Genomic DNA, 27,507 nt, shown 5'->3' with positions numbered 1-27,507 from the left:
TAACATTGAGAGAGAGGTTGTTGTCCTGGCACCACACTGCCAGGTCTCTGACATGAGTGCTACCGACATGAGTGCTACGGGGCGGGAATTATTTTGGCAGGTTACCCTCGCTTTTCTGGAGACAAGGACTATGGTGGTCTGTTTGAAACATGCAGGTATTACAGACGCGGTCAGGGAGAGGTTGAAAATGTCAGTGAAGACAATGGCCCCGTGGCTTTGCGAATGTTGACCTGTTTAAAGGTCTTGCTCACATCTGTTACCAAGAGCGTGATCACACAGTCATCCGGGACAGCTGGGGCTCTCATGCATGCTTCAGTGTTTCTTGCCTCGAAGCCAGCATGTCAGGCATTTAGCTCATCTGGTAGGCTCACGTCACTGGGCAGCTCGCGGCTGGGTGTCCCTTTGTAGGCCATAATGGTTTGCAAGGGATGACACATCCGACGAGCCGGTGTAGTAGGATTCAATCATCGTCCTGTATTGACTCTTTGCCTTTTTGATCGTTTGTCTGAGGGCATTGTGGGATTTCTTATAAGCGTCTGGATTAGTGTCCCGCTCCATGAAAGTGGCAGCTCTAGCCTTTAGCTCGGTGCAGATGTTGCCTGTGATCCATGGCTTCTGGTTAGGATATGTACCTACAGTCACTGTGGGGACGATGTCGACGATGCTCTTATTGATGAAGCCAGTGACTGATGTGGTATATTCCTTATCATGAGGTATTCTACCCCAGGAGAGCAATACCTCAAGACTTCTTTAAAACTAGACATCACGCACCAGTAGTCATTGACAAAGAGACACACACCACCGCCCCTCGTCTTTCCAGACGTAGCTGCTCTGTCTTGCCGATGCATGGTAAACCCAGCCAGCTCTATGTTTTCCATGGCGTTGTTCAGGTATGGCTTCTATATTGTGGTTACCACATCTGATGGATTTGAATACTGCTTTAATGCAAATGTCTGCAGCATTAGTTAAGATGTGATCAATACATGTTAATGGTTTAATTCCTGTGCTTGACTGATACTCTTACTACTAAATTATTGATTTCATGAACCTTGTTTCTTAAGCTACATTTGTTAATGTATAGACGCTTAAAGTTAATGGTCTCTCTTTATGTCGTGTTGTGTTGTCTCTCTTGTTGTGTTTTGTCCTATATTTATATTGTATTTATTTATTTATTTTAATCCCAGGCCCCCGTCCCTGCAGGATAACTTTTTCCTTTGGTAGGCCATCATTGTAAATAAAAATGTGTTCTTAACTGACTTGCCTAGTTAAAAAAAGGTTTAATTAAAAAAAATATATATATATTTTTAGCCCTTTTCTGGGATGCTTGATTGTTTGCATTGCTTTACTGGAAAGCTTAGCCGAAGTAGACATGCTCATGTTATTTATGTTAGTGCAGGGCACACCGTCTCAGTGCTAACAGTATACCTCTGGTTCATAGGCACATTACTGCATTACTGCATTCAATAGCTGTGGGACCAGCAGAGGCATTTAGGGCAGTGAGAGTGGCATACAGTAAATTTGCCTACTTACATTGTATCTACCAACGCCCCTGGCGTATCTACCAACGCCCCTGGCGTATCTACCAACGACCCTGGCGTATCTACCAACGCCCCTGGCGTATCTACCAACACCCCTGGGATAATGTACAGTTGCTGAAGCCTTATCAAACCAAATGTATTTATAAAGCCCTTCGTACATCAGCTGATATCTCAAAGTGCTGTACAGAAACCCAGCCTAAAACCCCAAACAGCAAGCAATGCAGGTTTAGAAGCACGGTGGCTAGGAAAAACTCTCTACAAAGGCCAAAACCTAGGAAGAAACCTAGAGAGGAACCAGGGTGTGAAGGGTGGCCAGTCCTCTTCTGACTGTGCCGGGTGGAAATTATAACAGAACATGGCCAAGATGTTCAAATGTTCATAAATGACCAGCAGGGTCAAATAATAATAATCACAATAGATGTTGAGGGTGCAACAGGTCAGCTCCTCAGGAGTAAATGTCAGTTGGCTTTTCATAGCCGATCATTGACAACTCAGCGACACAATGGTTGGGATTAACTGAGCTGAGCTTGGGTCATTGATAAGTCATTGTCTCATCGCAGCCTTATAATACTGTGAAAGGGACCCAGGAACAGAAAGGATTTGGGTGGATCCCATCTTTTCTTATAGAACGAGCTTTGCTTCCAGAAGGTATAAGAATTGTCAGTAAATGTTCCACCCACAGAGCTGAAATAGTCTGATAGCCAGTTATGGAGGGCTGAAAGTCTGCTGAACCGTTCAATGCCACGATTTAGGGAGGGCAGAGGGACCGATATTATGGGGCATTTGTTGGTGTCAATCAGTTCTTTAAAATCCATCTTCAGCTGTTCTGAGCTGCCCTTCATAATGTATTTGAGATCCCACATGAACTATGATACTCAATTACCTGATATTGGGTTGGAAGCATCTTATTGATGTCCTGTACTCGTGCTCCTAGATAGCACAACGTTTTTGCTCCAGGGACCGAGACATTTCTCACCATTGAACTGAAGAATGCAATGGCCGGAGAAGGGAATTGATAAATCCGGGCATTTCTACCCCTCACACAATTCGGTGAACCGCAGGAAGCAGAAAAGCATGCGACATTAGGGCCTAATGCATTTATTTCAATAGACTGATTTCTTTCTATAAACTATAAACTCAGTAAAATCTTTGAAATTGTTGCGTTTTGTTCATTATAAGTCAACCAATAGAGGCCAAGTGTTTGAGTGCATGCATCATTCAAAGGTCTAGAGTACGTGTCCAACTCATTCCACGGAAGGCAGTGTGTCTGCGGGCTTTCACTCCTCCCTTGTCCTTGATTGATGAAATAAGGTCACTAAAAATAAGGTCAGAGAGATACTGTACCTGTCGTCAGAACCTCCATGGAAGGAGTTTGACAGACCTGCTCTAGAGGGTCAGAGAGATACTGTACCTGTCGTCAGTGTATGTAAACACAGGCCTCCCAACCTCCTGATGTGCAGCCTGGAATATACAAAAAAGATTATCAGTTATGTTGAAATTGTTGTGACTAGTCCAGGGGGTGTAATCGTACATCAAGCTGCCTCACACTACAGAAACAGGAGATAGACCTCTGTCCTATGGGTCGTTCTAGTCCACACTACAGAAACAGGAGATAGACCCCTGTCCTATGGGTCGTTCTGACTGTCTCACACTACAGAAACAGGAGATAGACCCCTGTCCTATGGGTCGTTCTAGTCCACACTACAGAAACAGGAGATAGACCCCTGTCCTATGGGTCGTTCTGACTGTCTCAAACTACAGAAACAGGAGATAGACCTCTGTCCTATTGGTCGTTCTAGTCCACACTACAGAAACAGGAGATAGACCTCTGTCCTATTGGTCGTTCTAGTCCACACTACAGAAACAGGAGATAGACCCCTGTCCTATGGGTCGTTCTGACTGTCTCACACTACAGAAACAGGAGATAGACTCCTGCCCTATGGGTCGTTCTGACTGTCTCACACTACAGAAACAGGAGATAGACCTCTGTTCTATGGGTCATTCTGGTCCACACTACAGAACAGGAGATAGACCCCTGTCCTATGGGTCATTCTGGTCCACACTACAGAAACAGGAGATAGACCCCTGTCCTATGGGCCGTTCTGACTGTCTCACACTACAGAAACAGGAGATAGACCTCTGTTCTATGGGTTGTTCTGGTCCACACTACAGAAACAGGAGATAGACCCCTGTCCTATGGGCCATTCTGGTCCACGCTACAGAAACAGGAGATAGACCCCTGTCCTATGGGCCGTTCTGACTGTCTCACACTACAGAAACAGGAGATAGACCCCTGTCCTATGGGCCGTTCTGGTCCACGCTACAGAAACAGGAGATAGACCCCTGTCCTATGGGCCGTTCTGACTATCTCACACTACAGAAACAGGAGATAGACCTCTGTCCTATGGTTCGTTCTGGTCCACGCTACAGAAACAGGAGATAGACCCCTGTCCTATGGGTCATTCTGGTCCACGCTACAGAAACAGGAGACAGACCCCTGTCCTATGGGCCATTCTGGTCCACACTACAGAAACAGGAGACAGACCCCTGTCCTATGGGCCATTCTGGTCCACACTACAGAAACAGGAGATAGACTCCTGCCCTATGGGCCGTTCTGACTGTCTCACACTACAGAAACAGGAGATAGACCTCTGTCCTATGGGTCATTCTGGTCCACGCTACAGAAACAGGAGATAGACCCCTGTCCTATGGGCCGTTCTGACTGTCTCACACTACAGAAACAGGAGATAGACCTCTGTCCTATGGGTCATTCTGGTCCACACTACAGAAACAGGAGATAGACCCCTGTCCTATGGGCCGTTCTGACTGTCTCACACTACAGAAACAGGAGATAGACCTCTGTCCTATGGGTCATTCTGGTCCACACTACAGAAACAGGAGATAGACCCCTGTCCTATGGGCCGTTCGGACTATCTCACGTTACAGAAACAGGAGATAGACCCCTGTCCTATGGGCCGTTCTGACTGTCTCACACTACAGAAACAGGAGATAGACCCCTGTCCTATGGGTCATTCTGGTCCACACTACAGAAACAGGAGATAGACCCCTGTCCTATGGGTCATTCTGGTCCACGCTACAGAAACAGGAGATAGACCCCTGTCCTATGGGCCGTTCTGACTGTCTCACATTACAGAAACAGGAGATAGACCTCTGTCCTATGGGTCGTTCTGGTCCACACTACAGAAACAGGAGATAGACCTCTGTCCTATGGGCCGTTCGGACTATCTCACACTACAGAAACAGGAGATAGACCCCTGTCCTATGGGTCGTTCTGACTGTCTCACACTACAGAAACAGGAGATAGACCTCTGTCCTATGGGTCATTCTGGTCCACACTACAGAAACAGGAGATAGACTCCTGTCCTATGGGTCATTCTGGTCCACACTACAGAAACAGGAGATAGACTCCTGTCCTATGGGTCATTCTGGTCCACGCTACAGAAACAGGAGATAGACCCCTGTCCTATGGGTCGTTCTGGTCCACACTACAGAAACAGGAGATAGACCCCTGTCCTATGGGTCATTCTGGTCCACACTACAGAAACAGGAGATAGACCCCTGTCCTATGGGCCGTTCGGACATCTCACACTACAGAAACAGGAGATAGACCCCTGTCCTATGGGTCATTCTGGTCCACGCTACAGAAACAGGAGATAGACCCCTGTCCTATGGGTCATTCTGGTCCACGCTACAGAAACAGGAGATAGACCCCTGTCCTATGGGTCATTCTGGTCCACGTTACAGAAACAGGAGATAGACCCCTGTCCTATGGGCCGTTCTGACTATCTCACATTACAGAAACAGGAGATAGACCCCTGTCCTATGGGCCGTTCGGACATCTCACACTACAGAAACAGGAGATAGACCCCTGTCCTACGGGTCATTCTGGTCCACGCTACAGAAACAGGAGATAGACCCCTGTCCTACGGGTCATTCTGGTCCACGCTACAGAAACAGGAGATAGACCCCTGTCCTACGGGTCATTCTGGTCCACGCTACAGAAACAGGAGATAGACCCCTGTCCTATGGGTCATTCTGGTCCACGCTACAGAAACAGGAGATAGACCCCTGTCCTATGGGCCATTCTGACTGTCTCACACTACAGAAACAGGAGATAGACTCCTGCCCTATGGGTCATTCTGGTCCACACTACATAAACAGGAGATAGACCTCTGTCCTATTGGTCATTCTGGTCCACACTACAGAAACAGGAGATAGACCCCTGTCCTATGGGCCGTTCGGACATCTCACACTACAGAAACAGGAGATAGACTCCTGCCCTATGGGTCATTCTGGTCCACACTACATAAACAGGAGATAGACCTCTGTCCTATTGGTCGTTCTAGTCCACACTACAGAAACAGGAGATAGACCCCTGTCCTATGGGCCATTCTGGCTCGGACATGGCTTACTTATAGTGAAACCAAAAGCGTATGACAAAAATGTATTTCGACAGAAAAGTCTATTAGTTTCTGTTATCACCTGTCCGTGAGGTGGATCTCCAGGGAGGTGTCTTGTACTCTCTACCCGCCAAAGAGGCTCTGTCTCTGGGATGGGACTCCTCTGAACCCTGGGTGTCTCAACCATGACCTGAAACTTCACTCCCCTCAGTAGCCTAGCCTCCTGCTCCTCCAAACCTTTTAGAAACAACAATAACAGCAACAACAACAACAACAAACAAACAACTAGATCATTTAAACATTGACCTGTTGTTCTTGATTGATGACATTACATGACATAATGAATGAATGCTACCACTGATAGATAACAATTAAAATAGAAGAGCCTTGCTCCACACCACTCTGACATGCTGTGTACACAAACGGTGTGACGTCTCCTGTGGTTTAAAAAACAACGGCTCAAAAGAAGGTCATGAGCATGGCGCATGGCCAAGGGTTGTGGGTTCAATTCCCGGAGGCACCCATATGGGTGTTGTGGAGTCACCCATATGGGGGTTGTGGGTTCGATTCCCGGAGTCACCCATATGGGGGTTGTGGGTTCAATTCCCGGAGTCACCCATATGGGAGGTGTGGGTTCGATTCCCGGAGTCACCCATGTGGGGGTTGTAGAGTCACCCATATTGGGGTTGTGGAATCTCCCATATGGGGGTTGTGGAATCACCCATATGGGGGTTGTGGAATCACCCATATGGGGGTTGTGGAATCACCCATATGGGGGTTGTGGAATCACCCATATGGGGGTTGTATCCTCGTATCCTCATGACGTCTCGACCTCGCACTAACACATCACAGGGAGTGTCTTCTAAAACCTAGCAGCACTTCCTTCTCTAAAATACCTCCCGTTAACTCACAGGTGAGTCCCAATAACATCTCGTTCCTCTCTCTCTGAAGTGTGTCTTATTAAAGTTCAGACTGTTGTCCCTGTCCTTCAGTCTAACTTTCTGGCTGTTGTCCCTGTCCTTCAGTACTAACCTTCTGACTGTTGTCCCTGTCTTTCAGTCGAACCTTCTGGCTGTTGTCCCTGTCCTTCAGTACTAACCTTCTGGCTGTTGTCCCTGTCCTTCAGTACTAACCTTCCCACTGTTGTCCCTGTCCTTCAGTACTAACCTTCCCACTGTTGTCCCTGTCCTTCAGTACTAACCTTCCCACTGTTGTCCCTGTTCCTTCAGTACTAACCTTCTGGCTGTTGTCCCTGTCCTTCAGTGCTAACCTCCTGGCTGTTGTCCCTGTCCTTCAGTACTAACCTTCTGGCTGTTGTCCCTGTCCTTCAGTCTAACTTTCTTACTGTTGTCCCTGTCCTTCAGTACTAACCTTCTGGCTGTTGTCCCTGTCCTTCAGTCTAACCTTCTGGCTGTTGTCCCTGTCCTTCAGTACTAACCTTCTGGCTGTTGTCTCTGTCCTTCAGTCTAACCTTCTGGTTGTTGTCCCTGTCCTTCAGTACTAACCTTCTGGCTGTTGTCCCTGTCCTTCAGTACTAACTTTCTGGCTGTTGTCCCTGTTCTTCAGTACTAACCTTCTGGCTGTTGTCCCTGTCCTTCAGTCTAACCTTCCCACTGTTGTCCCTGTCCTTCAGTACTAACCCTAATCTTCCCACTGTTTTCCCTGTCCTTCGGTACTAACCTTCTGACTGTTGTCCCTGTTCTTCAGTACTAACCTTCTGGCTGTTGTCCCTGTCCTTCAGTCTAACCTTCCCACTGTTGTCCCTGTCCTTCAGTACTAACCCTAACCTTCCCACTGTTGCCCCTGTCCTTCAGTACTAACCTTCTGACTGTTGTCCCTGTCCATCAGTACTAACCTTCCCACTGTTGTCCCTGTCCTTCAGTACTAACCTTCCCACTGTTGTCCCTGTCCTTCAGTACTAACCTTCTGACTGTTGTCCCTGTCTTTCAGTACTAACCTTCCGACTGTTGTCCCTGTCCTTCATTACTAACCTTCCAACTGTTGTCCCTGTCCTTCATTACTAACCTTCCCACTGTTGTCCCTGTCCTTCAGTACTAACCCTCTGACTGTTGTCCCTGTCCTTCAGTACTAACCTTCCCACTGTTGTCCCTGTCCTTCAGTACTAACCCTCTGACTGTTGTCCCTGTCCTTCAGTACTAACCTTCCCACTGTTGTCCCTGTCCTTCAGTACTAACCTTCCGACTGTTGTCCCTGTCCTTCAGTACTAACATTCTGACTGTTGTCCTTGTCCTTCAGTACTAATCTTCCCACTGTTGTCCCTATCCTTCAGTACTAACCTTCTGACTGTTGTCCCTGTCCTTCAGTACTAACCTTCCCACTGTTGTCCCTGTCCTTCAGTACTAACCTTCCCACTGTTGTCCCTGTCCTTCAGTACTAACCTTCCCACTGTTGTCCCTGTCCTTCAGTACTAACCTTCTGACTGTTGTCCCTGTCCTTCAGTACTAACCTTCCCACTGTTGTCCCTGTCCTTCAGTACTAACATTCTGACTGTTGTCCCTGTCCTTCAGTACTAACCTTCCCACTGTTGTCCCTGTCCTTCAGTACTAACATTCTGACTGTTGTCCCTGTCCTTCAGTACTAATCTTCCCACTGTTGTCCCTGTCCTTCAGTACTAACCTTCTGGCTGTTGTCCCTGTCCTTCAGTACTAACCTTCCCACTGTTGTCCCTGTCCTTCAGTACTAACCTTCTGGCTGTTGTCCCTGTCCTTCAGTACTAACTTTCTGGCTGTTGTCCCTGTTCTTCAGTACTAACCTTCTGGCTGTTGTCCCTGTCCTTCAGTCTAACCTTCCCACTGTTGTCCCTGTCCTTCAGTACTAACCCTAATCTTCCCACTGTTTTCCCTGTCCTTCGGTACTAACCTTCTGACTGTTGTCCCTGTTCTTCAGTACTAACCTTCTGGCTGTTGTCCCTGTCCTTCAGTCTAACCTTCCCACTGTTGTCCCTGTCCTTCAGTACTAACCCTAACCTTCCCACTGTTGCCCCTGTCCTTCAGTACTAACCTTCTGACTGTTGTCCCTGTCCATCAGTACTAACCTTCCCACTGTTGTCCCTGTCCTTCAGTACTAACCTTCCCACTGTTGTCCCTGTCCTTCAGTACTAACCTTCTGACTGTTGTCCCTGTCTTTCAGTACTAACCTTCCGACTGTTGTCCCTGTCCTTCATTACTAACCTTCCAACTGTTGTCCCTGTCCTTCATTACTAACCTTCCCACTGTTGTCCCTGTCCTTCAGTACTAACCCTCTGACTGTTGTCCCTGTCCTTCAGTACTAACCTTCCCACTGTTGTCCCTGTCCTTCAGTACTAACCCTCTGACTGTTGTCCCTGTCCTTCAGTACTAACCTTCCCACTGTTGTCCCTGTCCTTCAGTACTAACCTTCCGACTGTTGTCCCTGTCCTTCAGTACTAACATTCTGACTGTTGTCCCTGTCCTTCAGTACTAATCTTCCCACTGTTGTCCCTATCCTTCAGTACTAACCTTCTGACTGTTGTCCCTGTCCTTCAGTACTAACCTTCCCACTGTTGTCCCTGTCCTTCAGTACTAACCTTCCCACTGTTGTCCCTGTCCTTCAGTACTAACCTTCCCACTGTTGTCCCTGTCCTTCAGTACTAACCTTCTGACTGTTGTCCCTGTCCTTCAGTACTAACCTTCCCACTGTTGTCCCTGTCCTTCAGTACTAACATTCTGACTGTTGTCCCTGTCCTTCAGTACTAACCTTCCCACTGTTGTCCCTGTCCTTCAGTACTAACATTCTGACTGTTGTCCCTGTCCTTCAGTACTAATCTTCCCACTGTTGTCCCTGTCCTTCAGTACTAACCTTCTGGCTGTTGTCCCTGTCCTTCAGTACTAACCTTCCCACTGTTGTCCCTGTCCTTCAGTACTAACCTTCCCACTGTTGTCCCTGTCCTTCAGTACTAACCTTCTGGCTGTTGTCCCTGTCCTTCAGTACTAACCTTCCCACTTTTGTCCCTGTCCTTCAGTACTAACCTTCCCACTGTTGTCCCTATCCTTCAGTACTAACCTTCTGACTGTTGTCCCTGTCCTTCAGTACTAACCTTCCCACTGTTGTCCCTGTCCTTCAGTACTAACCACCATGCTTGTTCCCTTCATTCACCTCAATCCCTTTAAAATCAGTGAAGGGAAGTGACCAAGTACGCACTTTTGGACGAAGGAAAGATAATTGGGACAGTATGTTGGTCAACATGCTGAGTTTACCTGATGCTGGATTAGATATGTCTCTTGTGTAGCAGTTCACCTCTGGTATAGGTGGTAAAGGAACTTGAGGTTGCCTGTAGGGATTGTGGGAGACTGCCTGGCCAGGCCTGGGGAGGTAAAGGCCACCTGTAGCTGGAGTGGGGCGTGGGGTCTTGACATGGCCCCTACACAGCTCTGGATCATCTGGTTGAACAGAGGCAAGCGATGGACAGGAAAAGTCTTCTTTTTCAGTGAACTGCTCATAGACATGCTGAGCTCGTCTATATTCAGACTTTCATCCCAACTGCCATTATTGACAGAAGGTGGACATACAGACACGTTTCATGTTCCCCTATTATGCCTGTTACCTTTGACCTTTGGCCTGTCCTGCGTGTTACCTGTAAGCTGCTCCAGGTGGGTGGGAGCTGCCTGGGGGTTCCAGGTAGACCTGAAGGGAGTCCAACCCTTGGTGTGGTGTCTGCAGTAGGAGGGCTTGATGGGAGGATAGTAGGTCTCATGACTGGAGGGGAGGGGGAGGACAGGCTGGTTGGTGTCTTTGCCTTCTCCTTCCTCACGAAGCTGAGGGAGAGACAGAGACAAACCATTATTAATGAGAATCATAACAGATGCATTATAACAAATGCTACAACACCTTAGATAATTCCCAGTGTAGGAAAAGGGCTTTAGCAATATGTTTAGCCTGTCAGAGGTAAAAAATTAACTACAGACAGAAAGCTGCTATATATGGCCGTGTCCTGCCACAGTTCAAATATGGCTTGTTTCTGAATGGGTGTGTTTTTTCAAATTTGATTTCACCTTTATTTAACCAGGTAGACCAGATCACCTTTATTTAACCAGGTAGGCCAGTTGAGAACAAGTTCTCATTTACAACTGTGACCTGGCCAAGATAAAGCAAAGCAGTGCGACGAGATTATTCCGTTTGAATTGATGGACAATGTGAAACTAAATTATCCAAGCCAGCACAGAACGTTTCTGGTTGGCCCGACAGTGTGAATCAGGGACCAGACGTCTCCTTTTGGCTGATCTCTACCCCCTTGTTGCCCCAAACTCTTCCTATTGGCTGAGCTCTACCTGCTTTTTCCCATAAGCCAGTATGGCTCCCGTCAGGTCCCGCAGAGTGTTCAGCTGGAGCTCCACTTCCTGTCTGGAATGTTGGGAGGCCTGCCCCTTCCTGATGTCCTCTGACACTGAGGGGCATGATGACAGAAACGATGACGTCATGGCCATTTCCTGGTAGTATAAGAAGAGCGGTCCCTGTCTTGTGCTGTAGGTTTTAGGGAGCGCTGGCTCCTCCCCGCCCAGCAGACGGCCACTCTTAGATAAGCGGAGCAGGGGGGGCTGAGACTTCCAATGATAGTAGTCCTAAGTAGAAAGAAAACATTTGTATTGTCAACACTTTATCATAACTTCCACATGTCATTGTTATTTGAGTCTTCAATAAATTCATCAACTCACTTTAAGGGGTAACACTTTAATTAAAGCCTGCAGATATAATGCTTTATAATGTGCTATAACTTGCTTTCTGACTGAATGAAGTGTAAAAGGACCTGAAATTTACCTTAGGTTCGAAGTAGACTTCCAGGCGTCCATCTTGACTACCCAGATGAGACTGGACAACATGACCACAGCCTCGACTGAGTAGCGATAGAGCAATATCTTTCATGACTAAAACCCTGCTGCTTCTTAAAACACTAAGGAATAACAGTTAGATACGGTCCTCTCAGACAAATCCTGCTCCAGATACGGTCCTCTCAGACAAATCCTGCTCCAGATACGGTCCTCTCAGACAAATCCTGCTCCAGACACTGTCCTCTCAGACAAATCCTACTCCAGACACTGTCCTCTCAGACAAATCCTGCTCCAGACACTGTCCTCTCAGACAAATCCTGCTCCAGACACTGTCCTTTCAGACAAATCCTGTTCTAGATTACTGTCCTCTGAGACAAATCCTGTTCTAGATACTGTCCTCTCAGACAAATCCTGCTCCAAACACTGTCCTATCAGACAAGTCCTGCTCTTTCGTAGAAGAAAGATCCTCAGGAGAGCAGTTTCATTCCCCTGTCTCTATAAAACAAACAAAAACAAGTATGTAATTTTACTAAAAATAACATTAAATCAAACATTTCAAAGCATAAAAACTTAAAGGAAAATGCTCTCTTCTAGGAGCTTTGTACCATTCTGCTGTGGCATTAAAATAGAACTGACTGAATTTGTTAACTGGTGAATGTGAGTCGTCAAAAGCGAATAGCCTCTCTGCCCCTCTGTGTCTGTCTGTCCTTAATGCTTGTGTTTGCCGAGTTGCTGTTGCTAAGTGTTGCTAGGTGCTCTAGAGTTTATCTCTGTACAGGCAGAGCTCAAACACTGAGTTTCTGTTGCCGTGGTTGCAACTCAGATATTACCCCCTCCCTTCCTGTCTGACCAACAGCCCTAACCACCTTCACCCATCCTGAAACAGTAACACGACAAAGGAGAGACCCAGGCATCTGAAATGGCACCCTATTCCCTAGATAGTTCACTACTTGGAGCTCTGGTCATAAGTAGTGCACCATAGAGGAAAGGGGGCCATTTTGTATCTAGTTTCACGAAAGGCAGATTACGCTGACCCTCAACACGGGGGCCCCACAGGAATGTGTATTTAGTCCCATTTAAGCAATGACTGAGGCCGAGCATGACTCCAACACCATGATCCAAGTTTGCTGACAACACTACGGTGCAGTGGAACGGGTCGAGAGCTTCAAGTTCCTCGGTGTGTATCAAATACTTCTTCTCCCCACTGTAGATACTGACCCTGGAACTGACCCTGTACAGTGGGGAGAACAAGTATTTGATACACTGACAATTTAGCAGGTTTTCCTACTTACAAAGCATGTAGAGGTCTGTAATTTTTATCATAGGTACACTTCAACTGTGAGAGACGGAATCTAAAACAAAAATCCAGAAAATCACATTGTATGATTTTTAAGTAATTAATTTGCATTTTATAGGCCTTAAACAGTCCACCGTTTCCATAACAACTGCATTGTTGGGAAAACATGTGTAAAGAAAGGCCTTTCACTGTGACAATGTGTCCTTTCCAGCCTCCTGTCACTGTTGAACTAACAATAGGTACAGGGTTTAGTAAAGCACATGCCCATCCCTCTGAGGCTGCTTTCCAAAACGACGCCCTATTCCCTGCATAGTGCATGTCTTTTCACCAGGGGCCATAGGGAATAGGGTGCCATTTGGGAGGCAGACAAAGAGTCTGTTATTAACCCTTAGAGGTGTAGGAACAGGAGGGAGCATGCGATGCCCATCTACTGGTTTGGAAACTAATCTAGCCTACGTATTTCTTTCCCCCACACTGGAGTAAAGGCCATTTCATACGTCAACCTTTAAGGTTTGTTGAACTATAAGCAAATGTGTTACCAAGCGACCTGTCGGACTACATAAGGGAAAACATACAAATATGGAGTATTTGGGTTAAAGGTCAACAGACTCAGCCCATCTATAGAGTCCCACAGTGGAGATGTCATAATACCCATAACACCTAGCACTCAAACAGGAAAATGGTTCCAATTGTTTTTCCACCATACATTTTTCATATAGGTGATTTTAGAAACACTTAAATAAGGGCTGTGTTTCATGTAGGCTTACCCTGGCGTGAGTCTTAATAACCATGTAAATCCCTCTGGACAAGGTGACTTTAATCAATATATTTGTCTCTATTTACTCTGATTTGAAAATACTAATTAGTATCAAAGTAGACATCATGCAAAACTACAAATCCCAGCATGCTCCTGCACGCCATCTCTAGCTGACACCTTAGCTAACAGGTATTGTGTCCATTTAAAACTTGCACAAGACATTTCACAGAATTGTCAATTTAAAGAAATGTAGTCAATTTATTCAGGCTGTGTACATGTAGGGGGTGTCGCAGGTCTTGCCTGGGGGGAGTAGAATGCTGCGAGGCGTAGAGTCCGTAGGGTCTGGCCCCCATGTCGTAGCAGAGTCCTGGTATGTGGTATGAATATCCGTGGTATATGCGTAGATGAATAACTGGAGGCTTTAAGGGCACTCCTTTTATTGTTGAACCAGTCCTATGGGTATCAGGGTGTGGTTACCGCAGTCACGTACTTAGTTTTCTTTTGGGGATGACATTCTGAGGATGTACCTTCTTGGGGCTTCTTTGAATCATCATCCTCAGGATTCGCATATATTATGCACTTCCTTACATGAACAATGCTCTGCCGCTGTTGACTCTGTACAAAAAGAGCGTCCAACAACTCTAACATTTTCAATTCCATTAAATCCCAACTGTTAAAAGGAATAAGCATGCTCAACCTAAAAGTTTTGGTTGCGGGTTTCCTCGTTGCTGATATTGAACTCCACGCAGCCACATGGAAGTCCATTCTTTCTTTGTATTTTCACCCTGTGAAATATTCTTCCTGAGGAGTCAGGGGCACCTTCCCAACGGGTCTCGTAGCCTGTGAACACACTATACCCCTTGGTCATAAGTCTTAGTTCAGGACACACAACCTTGCGAAAAACCGGCCAGTCTTCAAGCCCGTAGTCCACTCCTAAAGTCTGGTCTGTATATTCTTCTCCTTCGGCTACCGTATAGAGGTTCACTCTACAGGCTGGGTAATCAAACTGATACCCCCGATGCTGTCCATGAGACATCAGCACTTGATCTTTCAGCACTGTTGCAGGCGGTATCTGTGTTCTATACACACTTAGAAACCACTTTTTTGGCGCATCGTCTATTGTGGCTTTATACTTGGCCCTTTCTTTATGTTTCGCGGTCCTGCTTTCGTTGTTACGGTCATCACAGCTTTGCCACTGATCACAAAATCCATGTTTATTTTTTAAATCTTGTTTACTGTTCTGAGGCCGCATGTCTTGTTCTGGGCTTTATTTATAATGCGTCTGCCACACCCAATACCCCGGACATTCCTGTTTCATAGACAACAGCCCTAAGGTCAATAAAACAGGGGGGGTGGGGGGGCCATACTCTTTGAAATGTTCAAACACATCCCTCCCCAGTTCAAAGAGGTCCCTAGACATCAATGATCATGACTACTTCAAAGGAATAGATACAATATATGCATAAATTAGCACACCCTCTAACGTGTGAGAACAGGAACAGGATGCCCATATATGGGTAAAGGCACACGATCAGTTCCTGCCAGGATGTCCTGACCAGATGCCCAAATATGGGCATGCACACGTCATCCGGACACAGGGTCATAAATCGGGGTCATAAATCACACGTTTGATGTGTGCTGTCTACTTTATTCTCTCTTACCCTAACCACCATGCTACCATACTACCCTAACCACAATGCTACCATACTACCCTAACCACCATGCTACCATACTACCCTAACCACCATACCCCCATACTACCCTAACCACCATGCTACCATACTACCCTAACCACCATGCTACCATACTACCCTAACCACCATACCACCATACTACCCTAACCACCATGCTACCATACTACCATACTACCCTAACCACCATGCTACCATACTACCCTAACCACCATGCTACCATACTACCCTAACCACCATGCTACCATACTACCCTAACCACCATGCTACCATACTACCCTAACCACCATGCTACAATACTACCCTAACCACCATACTACCATACTACCCTAACCACCATACCACCATACTACCCTAACCACCATACTACCATACTACCATATTACCCTAACCACCATACTACCCTAACCACCATACTACCATACTACCATACTACCATACTACGGTATTACCCTAACCACCATACTACCCTAACCACCATACTACCCTAGCCACCATATCACCTTACTGCCCTAACCACCATACTACCCTAACCACCATACTACCATACTACCATATTACCCTAACCACCATACTACCCTAACCACCATACTACCATAACTACCATACTACCCTAACCACCATACTACCCTAACCACCTTACTACCCTAACCACCATACTACCATACTACCCTAACCACCATACTACCCTAACCACCATACTACCCTAACCACCATACTACCCTAACCACCATACTACCATACTACCCTAACCACCATACTACCCTAACTACCATACTACCTTAACCACCATATCACCTTACTACCCTAACCACCATACTACCCTAACCACCATACTAGCATACTACCCTAACCACCATACTACCCTAACTACAATACCAACATACTACCCCAACCACCATACTACCATACTACCATTCTACCCTAACCACCATACTACCCTAACCACCATACTACTATACTACCCTAACCACCATACTACCATACTACCCTAACCACCATACTACCCTAACCACCATACTACCCTAACCGCCATATCACCATACTACCCTAACCACCATACTACCCTAACCACCATACTACCATACCACCCTAACCACCATAGTACCATACTACCCTAACCACCATACCACCATACTACCATACTACCCTAACCACCATATCACCTGACTACCCTAACCGCCATACTACCCTAACCACCATACTACCATACTACCCTAACCACCATACTACTATACTACCCTAACCACCATACTACCATACTACCCTAACCACCATACTACCCTAACCACCATACTACCCTAACCGCCATATCACCATACTACCCTAACCACCATACTACCCTAACCACCATACTACCATACCACCCTAACAACCATAGTACCATACTACCCTAACCACCATACTACCCTAACTACCATACTACCCTAACCACCATATCACCTGACTACCCTAACCGCCATACTACCCTAACCACCATACTACCATACTACCCTAACCACCATACTACCATACTACCCTAACCACCATACTACCATACTACCCTAACCACCATACTACCCTAACTACCATACTACCCTAACCACCATATCACCTTACTACCCTAACCGCCATACTACCCTAACCACCATACCACTATACTACCCTAACCACCATACTACCCTAACCACCATACTACCATACTACCCTAACCACCATACTACCCTAACTACCATACTACCCTAACCACCATATCACCTTACTACCCTAACCACCATACTACCATACTTCCATACTACCCTAACCACCATACTACCATACTACCCTAACCACCATACTACCATACTACCCTAACCACCATACTACCCTAACTACCATACTACCCTAACCACCATATCACCTTACTACCCTAACCGCCATACTACCCTAACCACCATACCACTATACTACCCTAACCACCATACTACCCTAACCACCATACTACCATACTACCCTAACCACCATACTACCCTAACTACAATACCACCATTCTACCCTAACCACCATACTACCCTAACCACCATACCACCATACTACCATACTACCCTAACCACCATACTACTCTAACCACCATACTACCATACTCCCCTAACAACCATACTAACATACTACCCTAACCACCATACTACCATACTACCCTAACCACCATACCACTATACTACCCTAACCACCATACTACCATACTACCCTAACCACCATACTACCATACTACCCTAACCACCATACTACCATACTACCCTAACCACCATACTACCATGCTACCCTAACCACCATGCTACCATACTACCCAAACCATCATTCTACCATACTACCCTAACCACCATAAATCCTAACCACCATACCACCATACTACCCCAACCACCATACTACCCTAACCACCATACTACCATGCTACCCTTACCACCATGCTACCATACTACCCGAACCATCATACTACCATACTACCCTAACCACCATACTACCCTAACTACCATACCACCATACTACCCCAACCACCATACTACCATAATACCCTAACCACCATGTTACCATACTACCCGAACCATCATACTACCATACTACCCTAACCACCATACTACCATACTACCCTAACCACCATACCACCATACTACCATACTACCCTAACCACCATACTACCATACTACTATACTACCCTAACCACCATACTACCATACTAACCTAACCACCATACTACCCCAACCACCATACTACTATACTACCCTAACCACCATACTACCCTAACCACCCTAACCACCATACTACCATACCACCCTAACCACCATTGTACCATACTACCCTAACCACCATACTACCATACTACCCTAACCAACATACTACCCTAACCACCATACTACCATACTACCCTAACCACCATGCTAAAATACTACCCTAACCACCATACTACCCTAACCACCATACTACCATACTACCCTAACCACCATACTATCCTAACTACCATACTACCCTAACCACCATACTACCATACTACCCTAACCACCATACTACCATACTACCCTAACCACCATACTACCCTAACCACCATACTACCCTAACCACCATACTACCCTAACCACCATACTACCCTAACCAACATACTACCATACTACCCTAACCACCATACTACCATACTACCCTAACCACCATGCTACCATACTACCCTAACCACCATACTACCCTAACCGCCATACTACCATACTACCCTAACCACCATACTACCATACTACCCTAACCACCATACTACCATACTACCCTAACCACCATACTACCCTAACCGCCATACTACCATACTACCCTAACCACCATGCTACCATACTACCCTAACCACCATACTACCCTAACCACCATACTACCCTAACCACCATACTACCATACCACCCTAACCACCATAGTACCATACTACCCTAACCACCATACTACTATACTACCCTAACCACCATACTACCATAACCACCATACTACCCTAACCACCATCCTACCATACTACCCTAACCACCATACTACCATACTACCCTAACCACCATACTACCATACTACCCTAACCACCATACTACCATACTACCCTAACCACCATACTACCATACTACTATACTACCCTAACCACCATACTACCATACTACCCTAACCACCATACTACAATAACCACCATACTACCCTAACCACCATACTACCCTAACCAACATACTACCATACTACCCTAACCACCATACTACCCTAACCACCATACTACCATACTACCCTAACCCCCATACTACCATACTACCCTAACCACCATACTACTATACTACCCTAACCACCATACTACCCTAACCACCATACTACTATACTACCCTAACCACCATACTACCCTAACCACCTTACTTCCCTAACCACCATACTACCATACTACCCTAACCACCATACCACCATACTACCATACTACCCTAACCACCATACCACCATACTACCCGAACCACCATGCTACCATACTACCCCAACCACCATACTACCATACTACCCTAACCACCATACCACCATACTACCATACTACCCTAACCACCATTCTACCATACTACCCTAACCACCATACTACCATACTACCCTAACCACCATACCACCATACTACCCTAACCACCATACTACCCTAACTACCATACTACCCTAACCACCATACTACCATACTACCCTAACCACCATACTACCATACTACCCTAACCACCATACTACCATACTACCCTAACCACCATACCACCATACTACCCTAACCACCATACTACCATACTACCCTAACCACCATACCACCATACTACCCTAACCACCATACTACCATACTACCCTAACCACCATACCACCATACTACCCTAACCACCATACTACCATACTACCCTAACCACCATACTATCATACTACCCTAACCACCATACCACCATACTACCCTAACCACCATACTACCCTAACTACCATACTACCCTAACCACCATACTCCCATACCACCCTAACCACAATAGTACCATACTACCCTAACCACCATACTACCCTAACCACCATACTACCCTAACCACCATACTACCATACCACCCTAACCACCATAGTACCATACTACCCTAACCACCATACTACTATACTACCCTAACCACCATACTACCATAACCACCATACTACCCTAACCACCATACTACCATACTACCCTAACCACCATACTACCATACTACTATACTACCCTAACCACCATACTACCATACTACCCTAACCACCATACTACAATAACCACCATACTACCCTAACCACCATACTACCCTAACCAACATACTACCATACTACCCTAACCACCATACTACCCTAACCACCATACTACCATACTACCCTAACCCCCATACTACCATACTACCCTAACCACCATACTACTATACTACCCTAACCACCATACTACCCTAACCACCATACTACTATACTACCCTAACCACCTTACTACCCTAACCACCATACTACCATACTACCCTAACCACCATACCACCATACTACCATACTACCCTAACCACCATACCACCATACTACCCGAACCACCATACTACCATACTACCCTAACCACCATACCACCATACTACCCTAACCACCATACTACCCTAACTACCATACTACCCTAACCACCATACTACCATACTACCCTAACCACCATACTACCATACTACCCTAACCACCATACTACCATACTACCCTAACCACCATACCACCATACTACCCTAACCACCATACTACCATACTACCCTAACCACCATACCACCATACTACCCTAACCACCATACTACCATACTACCCTAACCACCATACTACCCGAACCACCATGCTACCATACTACCCTAACCACCATACTACCATACTACCCTAACCACCATACTACCATACTACCCTAACCACCATACTACCCGAACCACCATACTACCATACTACCCTAACCACCATACTACCATACTACCCTAACCACCATACCACCATACTACCCTAACCACCATACTACCATACTACCCTAACCACCATACCACCATACTACCCTAACCACCATACTACCATACTACCCTAACCACCATACTACCATACTACCCTAACCACCATACCACCATACTACCCTAACCACCATACTACCCTAACCACCATGCTACCCTAACCACCATACTACCCTAACCACCATACTCCCATACCACCCTAACCACCATAGTACCATACTACCCTAACCACCATACTACCCTAACCACCATACTACCCTAACCACCATACTACCATACCACCCTAACCACCATAGTACCATACTACCCTAACCACCATAATACTATACTACCCTAACCACCATAATACTATACTACCCTAACCGCCATACTACCATACTACCCTAACCACCATACCACCATACTACCATACTACCCTAACCACCATACCACCATACTACCCTAACCACCATACCACCATACTACCCTAACCACCATGCTACCCTAACCACCATACTACCATACTACCCTAACCACCATACCACCATACTACCCTAACCACCATACTACCATACTACTCTAACCACCATACCACCATACTACCCTAACCACCATACTACCATACTACCCTAACCACCATACTACCATACTACCCTAACCACCATACCACCATACTACCCTAACCACCATACTACCATACTACCCTAACCACCATACCACCATACTACCATACTACCCTAACTACCATACTACCCTTCTCCAGGCCATGGAGGAGGCCTGTGGCGACGTTCCAGCAGAGTCCTGTCAGGGGTGGATGTGTCATTCCAGAATATATTTCCCCCGCTGTCGAGCCAAGGACCAGAACAAAAACAACAAACATGACTCAGTTTGTTTTCGCAACGGAGTAGTTTTTTCTGGACTTATGATGTTGATTTAACTGTGTTTTGACAGTTAATTTGATCTATTCTGTTCAATTGATCTTACATACAATACAGTAGTACAAATAGGCATCTGTTTCTTCATTTGAATATGCAAATTATTTGTACTGTATGTTTGCATTTTTACAGTAGGTGTGCTGTTTGACATCTATTGAGTCATATTGAAATATAAAACTTACATTTGTGCATTTGTGTTCCTTTCTTGTTTTCAGTACACACCAACGAAATACAGTAAAACTACAAAATCTTCATCTTTACACTGAAATTGTAGTGTTTTGTATATGTCACATTAGCGTGATCTCGTTTGTCACCAAGTTTAGGTTTAGGTGTGTCTCATTAGTAAGCAGAGTTTCATTTTGAGCTGAAAGTGAATGATTTAGATTGCTGTGTTTAATTTTGCAAGATATCTGTGGGGTTTGTGGGAAATTGTCTAACTGTTTTGGGATTTGAATGTATAGTTTAGAAATGTAGTTTCAGCCAACGTGTGTTAATTAACAATTGTGAAAAACTGGAATCAAGCAGAAATTATTTCCATCTCTTTTTTTTTAAAGACTTTATTGCTTTTCAACAATGGTGATAAACAAGAGTGTAACAACATCAACACACAGTAATCACATCAGAAACAAAAGTAGATAATAGATGCAATCACTCAACCTACAAAATAGAGAACAGCGCTACACTACCAATGTATTTTACCAACAATGTCAGCCTGAATACATCAAAAAAGGATATATAGACTACATGATGATGGATTAGATGGTTATGTTGAATACATTATGATGGATATATAGATTACATTATGAATTAGGATACAGGAGTTACAGTATGTGAGAAAGATTAGCTGTTCACAATAATAACATCACCAAAAGTAGAAAGCAGAGGACGGCACCACCAATGTATTTCGTCACACTTGTTTGAGCAGGAACCCATTGAAGGTGGTGTGGTTTACAGAGTCCCACACGTGATTGTTAGCCATTAGGCGTAGGAACACTTGGTCTCCCACCTCCAGCTGTAGAGTGACTGCATTAGCCCCGTTGTCAGCTCCATCACCGCTAGACTGGTGATCAGAGGAAGTGACCATGCGCTGTCCATTCTTGAACAAGGAAATGTATTTAGTCTGACTTCCTCCGGCATGGTAGAAGAAACTGAAATAGTAGACCCCTGCAATAGGGGCAGCAAATACACCTGTACTTGGATTGTAGGCACTGCCGATGTTAGTGATGACATTTTTGAAGATCAGGGTAGTGTCATGGTCGATTGGCCCGGTGTGCCCATTCCCGCCCAGGGCAGCCGAAAAGATCACCTTCCTCCTCTCGTTATTTTTCAGTTCCTCAAGTTGATTCTCGCTAACTTTGAGCTGGGTTTCCATGACTCCCAGTTTTTCCATCGTGGTTCGCAGTTTCTCCTCCATGACACCGAAGTCTTTCAGCAGCTTGCACAAGTTAGGGTAGCACGAGCCTTGTGATGTCTGGCATTCTTTATCTTCATTTTCAGTCTTTTTGGTCTCTTGTTGAGCCGCAGACAGCCAGCAGCAGCAGCACAGCGAAACCAACAGAAATGCAGCAGTGTTCATTTCTCCCTGTATTTAGGAACCTGTGTTGATTCTGGAGTTTTCTCTTCCTGTTTTTATACAGCTAGGATGTAGATGCTGTTTCAGACACTCCTTGTACATTCCATTTATTTCGCAATTCTTTATCGCTAGTGTTGCGAAATGTGAAAAATAAATATTTGGACAGTGCTTGTCTCCAGTACATGGAGTAGCCAGTCGCTTAAGTAAGAGTATTAACAGTATTAACAGTAAACCTTATTTAACATTTAACTTGTCTTCTCTTGAGATTAAAGTATCTTGCTGCAAAATATGAATTTCCATTATGTTTGTTGTTCAAATTGTGTATTTTATTGAAACAGAAAAGTTCAGTAAGTAGCCTTGAAAATAATTTATATCTAACATTTCTAACCAAACAAATTGTGTGATGGGCACTTTTTCAAATGACAAAATTGGTCTTTAAAGGGGAATGTCACACTGGGGGGATCTGGGCTTGTTTTCATCATGTCTGAGGTGTTTCTATGACAGTGAGATGTGTTTCACACATATTTTCCCAGGAGGGAGTCAGGTCAGGGCTTATAGCGCTGAACGATACACCCTATGGCAGCTTCTGGTGTATTGATGGGGGTGTTCACCTATAGTGCTGCTTCGTGGCTCATCTCCAAGGCTCTGTTTTACACTGACACTATGAGTTTGTGTTAGGGTAAGGGTTAGATGAGGTTGTCGATGTTCCATCACGCCATTGGACGTCTTTCTGAAAGACTACAACTTGTGTTGGGCAGTGCTTCCTGCTCTGGCCCCTCCTCCAAGGCGGGCTTTTTTGAAAAGGAGGTGGACACTAACAGGAATACTTTGAGCAAAACTGAAAGAACTGACCAGACTCAATGGCTTCAAGTGATTCCTCTCGTCAACATGAATTCAATGATGGAGCATCTATTAGCTCCATGGTGACGTTCAATCATACATGTTTCAACCAGAATATATAGCCAGCCAGACAGGCCTCCCAAGCTAGACAGGCCTCCCCAGCTAGACAGGCCTCCCCAGCTAGACAGGCCTCCCCAGCTAGACAGGCCTCCACAGCCAGACAGGCCTCCCCAGCTAAACAGGCCTCCCCAGCTAGACAGGCCTCCCCAGCCAGACAGGCCTCCCCAGCCAGACAGGCCTCTTCAGCCAGACAGGCCTCCCCAGCCAGACAGGCCTCCCCAGCCAGACAGGCCTGTCTAGCTAGACAGGCCTCCCCAGCCAGACAGGCCTCCCCAGCCAGACAGGCCTCCCCAGCCAGACAGGCCTACCCAGCTAGAGTCTATATACAGGCAATAAATAAGCCATAGTGGTGAAGTAATTACAATTTAGCAATTTAACACTGGAGTGATAGATGTGCAGAAGATGAATGTGCAAGTAGAGATACTGGGGTGCAAAGGAGCAAAAAAAAAAGAACAACATGGGGATGAGGTAGTTGGGTAGGCTATTTACAGATGCACTATGTACAGGGTGGGGCGGCAGGGTAGCCTAGTGGTTAGAGCGTTGGACTAGTAACCGGAAGGTTGCAAGTTCAAACCCCCGAGCTGACAAGGTACAAATTTGTCATTCTGACGCTGAACAGGCAGTTGACCCACTAGGTCGTCATTGAAAATAAGAATTTGTTCTTAACTGACTTGCCAAGTGAAATAAAGGTTAAAAAAAAGGTGCTTGGTAAGCTGCTCTAACAGCTGATGCTTAAAGTTTTTGAGGGAGATATAAGTCTCCAGCTTCAGTGATTTTTGCAATTGGTTCCAGTCATTGGCAGCAGAGAACTGGAAGGAAAGTCTGCCAAATCAAGAGTTGGCTTTGGGGGTGACCAGTGAGATATACCTGCTGGAGCACATGATATGGGTGGGTTCTGCTATGGTGACCAGCGAGCTGAGATAAGGCAGGGCTTTACCTAGCAAAGACTTATAGATGACCTGGAGCCAGTGGGTTTGGCGACGAACATCTAGCCAACAAGAGCATACAGGTCGCAGTATATGGGGCTTTAGTGACAAAACGGATGGCACTGTGATAGACTGCATCCAATTTGCTGAGTAGAGTGTTGGAGGCTATTTTGTAAATGACATTGCCAAAGTCAAGGATCGGTAGGATGGTCAGTTTTACGAGGGTATGTTTTTCAGCATGAGTGAAGGATGCTTTGTTGTGAAATAGGAAGCCGATTCTAGATTTAATTTTGGATTGGAGATGCTTGATGTGAGTCTGGAAGGAGAGTTTACAGTCTAACCAGACACCTAGGTATTTGTAGTTGTCTACATATTCTAAGTCAGAACCATCCAGAATAGTGATGCTAGACTGGCAGGCGGGTGCGGGCAGCGATCTGTTGAAGAGCATGCATTTAGTTTTACTTGCATTTAAGAGCAGTTGGAGGCCACGGAAGGAGTGTTGTATGGCATTGAAGCTCGTCTGGAGATTTGTTAACACAGTGTCCAAAGAAGGGCCAGATGTAAACAGAATGGTGTTGTCTGCGTAGAAGTGGATCAAAGAATCACCAGCAGCAAGAGTGACATCATTGATTGATACGGAGAAAAGAGTTGGCCTGAGAATTGAAGCCTGTGGCATCCCATAGAGACTGCCAGAGGTCCGGACAACAGGCCTTCCGATTTGACACACTGAACTCTAACTGAGAAGTAGTTGGTGAACCAGGCGAGGCATTCATTTGAGAAACCAAGGCTGTTGAGTCTGCCGATAAGAATGTGGTAATTGGTGGAGTTGAAAGCCTTGGCCAGGTCGATGAATATGACTGCACAGTACTGTCTTTTGTCGATGGCGTTTATGATGTCGTTTAGGACCTTGAGCGTGACTGAGGTGCAGAGTTGGAGTTAACGTTAGCTAGTGTTAGAAGCTCAGCTACAGCCGATGCCAGAACCAAGAGGGCAGATAACAAATACGGTGCCTTGCTAAGTAAGTTATTTTTTCCTGCAAGCCATCTAACTAGTGAACGTTGCTGGCTAACATACTATTGTTTTACAGTTAGGGGAAATCAAATGATCTTTCTGTTTGCTAGCTTAACGAGCTATGTAGCTAGCTAGGTAGCTAACTACATTATCCATATCTATGACTAAAAAGAGAAGAGGTTTTACAATCTGAGATCTTTTGTATTTCGATTGTAAAACCTTGTTTCTTTTTAGTCATAGATATGGCTAGCTACTAAACAGCAAGATATAACGTTATAACCAGCCACCACCTATAGCTAGGTTTACCAGCAAATGCTTAACACATGAATGGAGTTGGCTAGCTAGTTAGACTGGCCCCTGCTAACTTGTTATGCACCACGCCTCGCATTTGTAACTTGTTAGCAAACATGTGTAGCTAGCTAGCGATGTAAAAAGCATGAGCTGGTGCACACCCATAGAAAATTATTTAGTGTAGAGGTGCTGACTAGCTAGCTTTGTTACATCATTGGTTAACTTTGGTTATGGATTATGACCTTACAAAACAAGATAGGATTCAAACAGATGTAAATAACAAGTATTGTATATCCAGCTAGCTAGCTAAGTTTACTAGCAAACAGTGAGGAGAAACAATAATACGACAATATACTGTTGTAAATCTCTAAAACTGAAGCTGGTTTTGCAATAAACAAATATTTGTCTGATAGACATGGCTGTAGGAAGATACTGTCTCCCTACCTACCTAGGCTCATTTATAAGTTCTGGTCACTGTGCAAAGGTCAAGGGTTATGCCATATTTCTTTCTATATATAGATATGGTTGTTAATGTAGTCTCTGTGCCTGTGTACATGTATGCATTTTCAACTACTTTACCCTAATGTTGATGTTATGCTGGTACTGTTCAACTGTTGTTCAAACTGTTCTAGAGTGTGATATGTTTAGTTTGTTTTCTTACAGACAATACTGTGTGGTGCCTGGGCTTCTTCTTGGAGTGGATTCTTGATACTGAAACAGAATTCCTTTGCCTGCCCGTGTCATTGTAGCAAAACTGTATCCAGTGAACTGTATCCCTCTAGCGGGATTAAACATTATGCAAGCAGATGACTCATGAGGAGCTGAATGG

The 27,507-nt window shown here is 45.4% G+C and overlaps 2 protein-coding genes across 4 annotated transcripts in view; both read right to left on the bottom strand.

Moving 5' to 3' along the window:
- LOC110504992 (uncharacterized protein KIAA2012) overlaps positions 1-12,485 on the bottom strand; it is a 49,001-nt gene extending 36,516 nt beyond the window's left edge. For 2 of the 3 annotated variants that reach the window (XM_036975361.1, XM_036975360.1), the window contains exons 1-6: positions 11,753-12,479; positions 11,266-11,556; positions 10,572-10,752; positions 10,195-10,377; positions 6,042-6,196; positions 2,950-2,999 (exon numbers count right to left, since the gene is read on the bottom strand). In XM_036975361.1, the coding sequence (XP_036831256.1) occupies positions 2,950-2,999; positions 6,042-6,196; positions 10,195-10,377; positions 10,572-10,752; positions 11,266-11,556; positions 11,753-11,857 (965 nt within the window). In that variant the 5' untranslated portion in view covers positions 11,858-12,479. Of the gene's footprint in view, positions 1-2,949; positions 3,000-6,041; positions 6,197-10,194; positions 10,378-10,571; positions 10,753-11,265; positions 11,557-11,752 lie in introns of all 3 variants that reach the window. The other variant, XM_036975359.1, reaches the window with a different exon arrangement.
- Positions 12,486-22,456: 9,971 nt separating this feature from the next.
- LOC110520680 (complement C1q-like protein 2) lies at positions 22,457-23,594 on the bottom strand. Its single transcript, XM_021598095.2, has one exon. It carries the CDS (start codon positions 23,491-23,493, stop codon positions 22,825-22,827), a length of 669 nt encoding a protein of 222 aa, XP_021453770.2. The 5' UTR covers positions 23,494-23,594; the 3' UTR covers positions 22,457-22,824.
- Between the last annotated feature and the right edge of the window lie 3,913 nt (positions 23,595-27,507).

The sequence above is a fragment of the Oncorhynchus mykiss genome, chromosome 3 (genome assembly GCF_013265735.2).
Source record: "Oncorhynchus mykiss isolate Arlee chromosome 3, USDA_OmykA_1.1, whole genome shotgun sequence".
NCBI lineage: Eukaryota > Metazoa > Chordata > Actinopteri > Salmoniformes > Salmonidae > Oncorhynchus > Oncorhynchus mykiss.
The sequence above is the reverse complement of the archived record's forward strand: the minus strand, read 5'-3'. Positions and strand labels throughout refer to the sequence as shown.

Excerpts from the sequence above, each read along its gene's own strand:
- LOC110520680 (XM_021598095.2), bottom strand. The coding sequence starts at position 23,493 with ATGAACACTGCTGCATTTCTGTTGGTTTCGCTGTGCTGCTGCTGCTGG.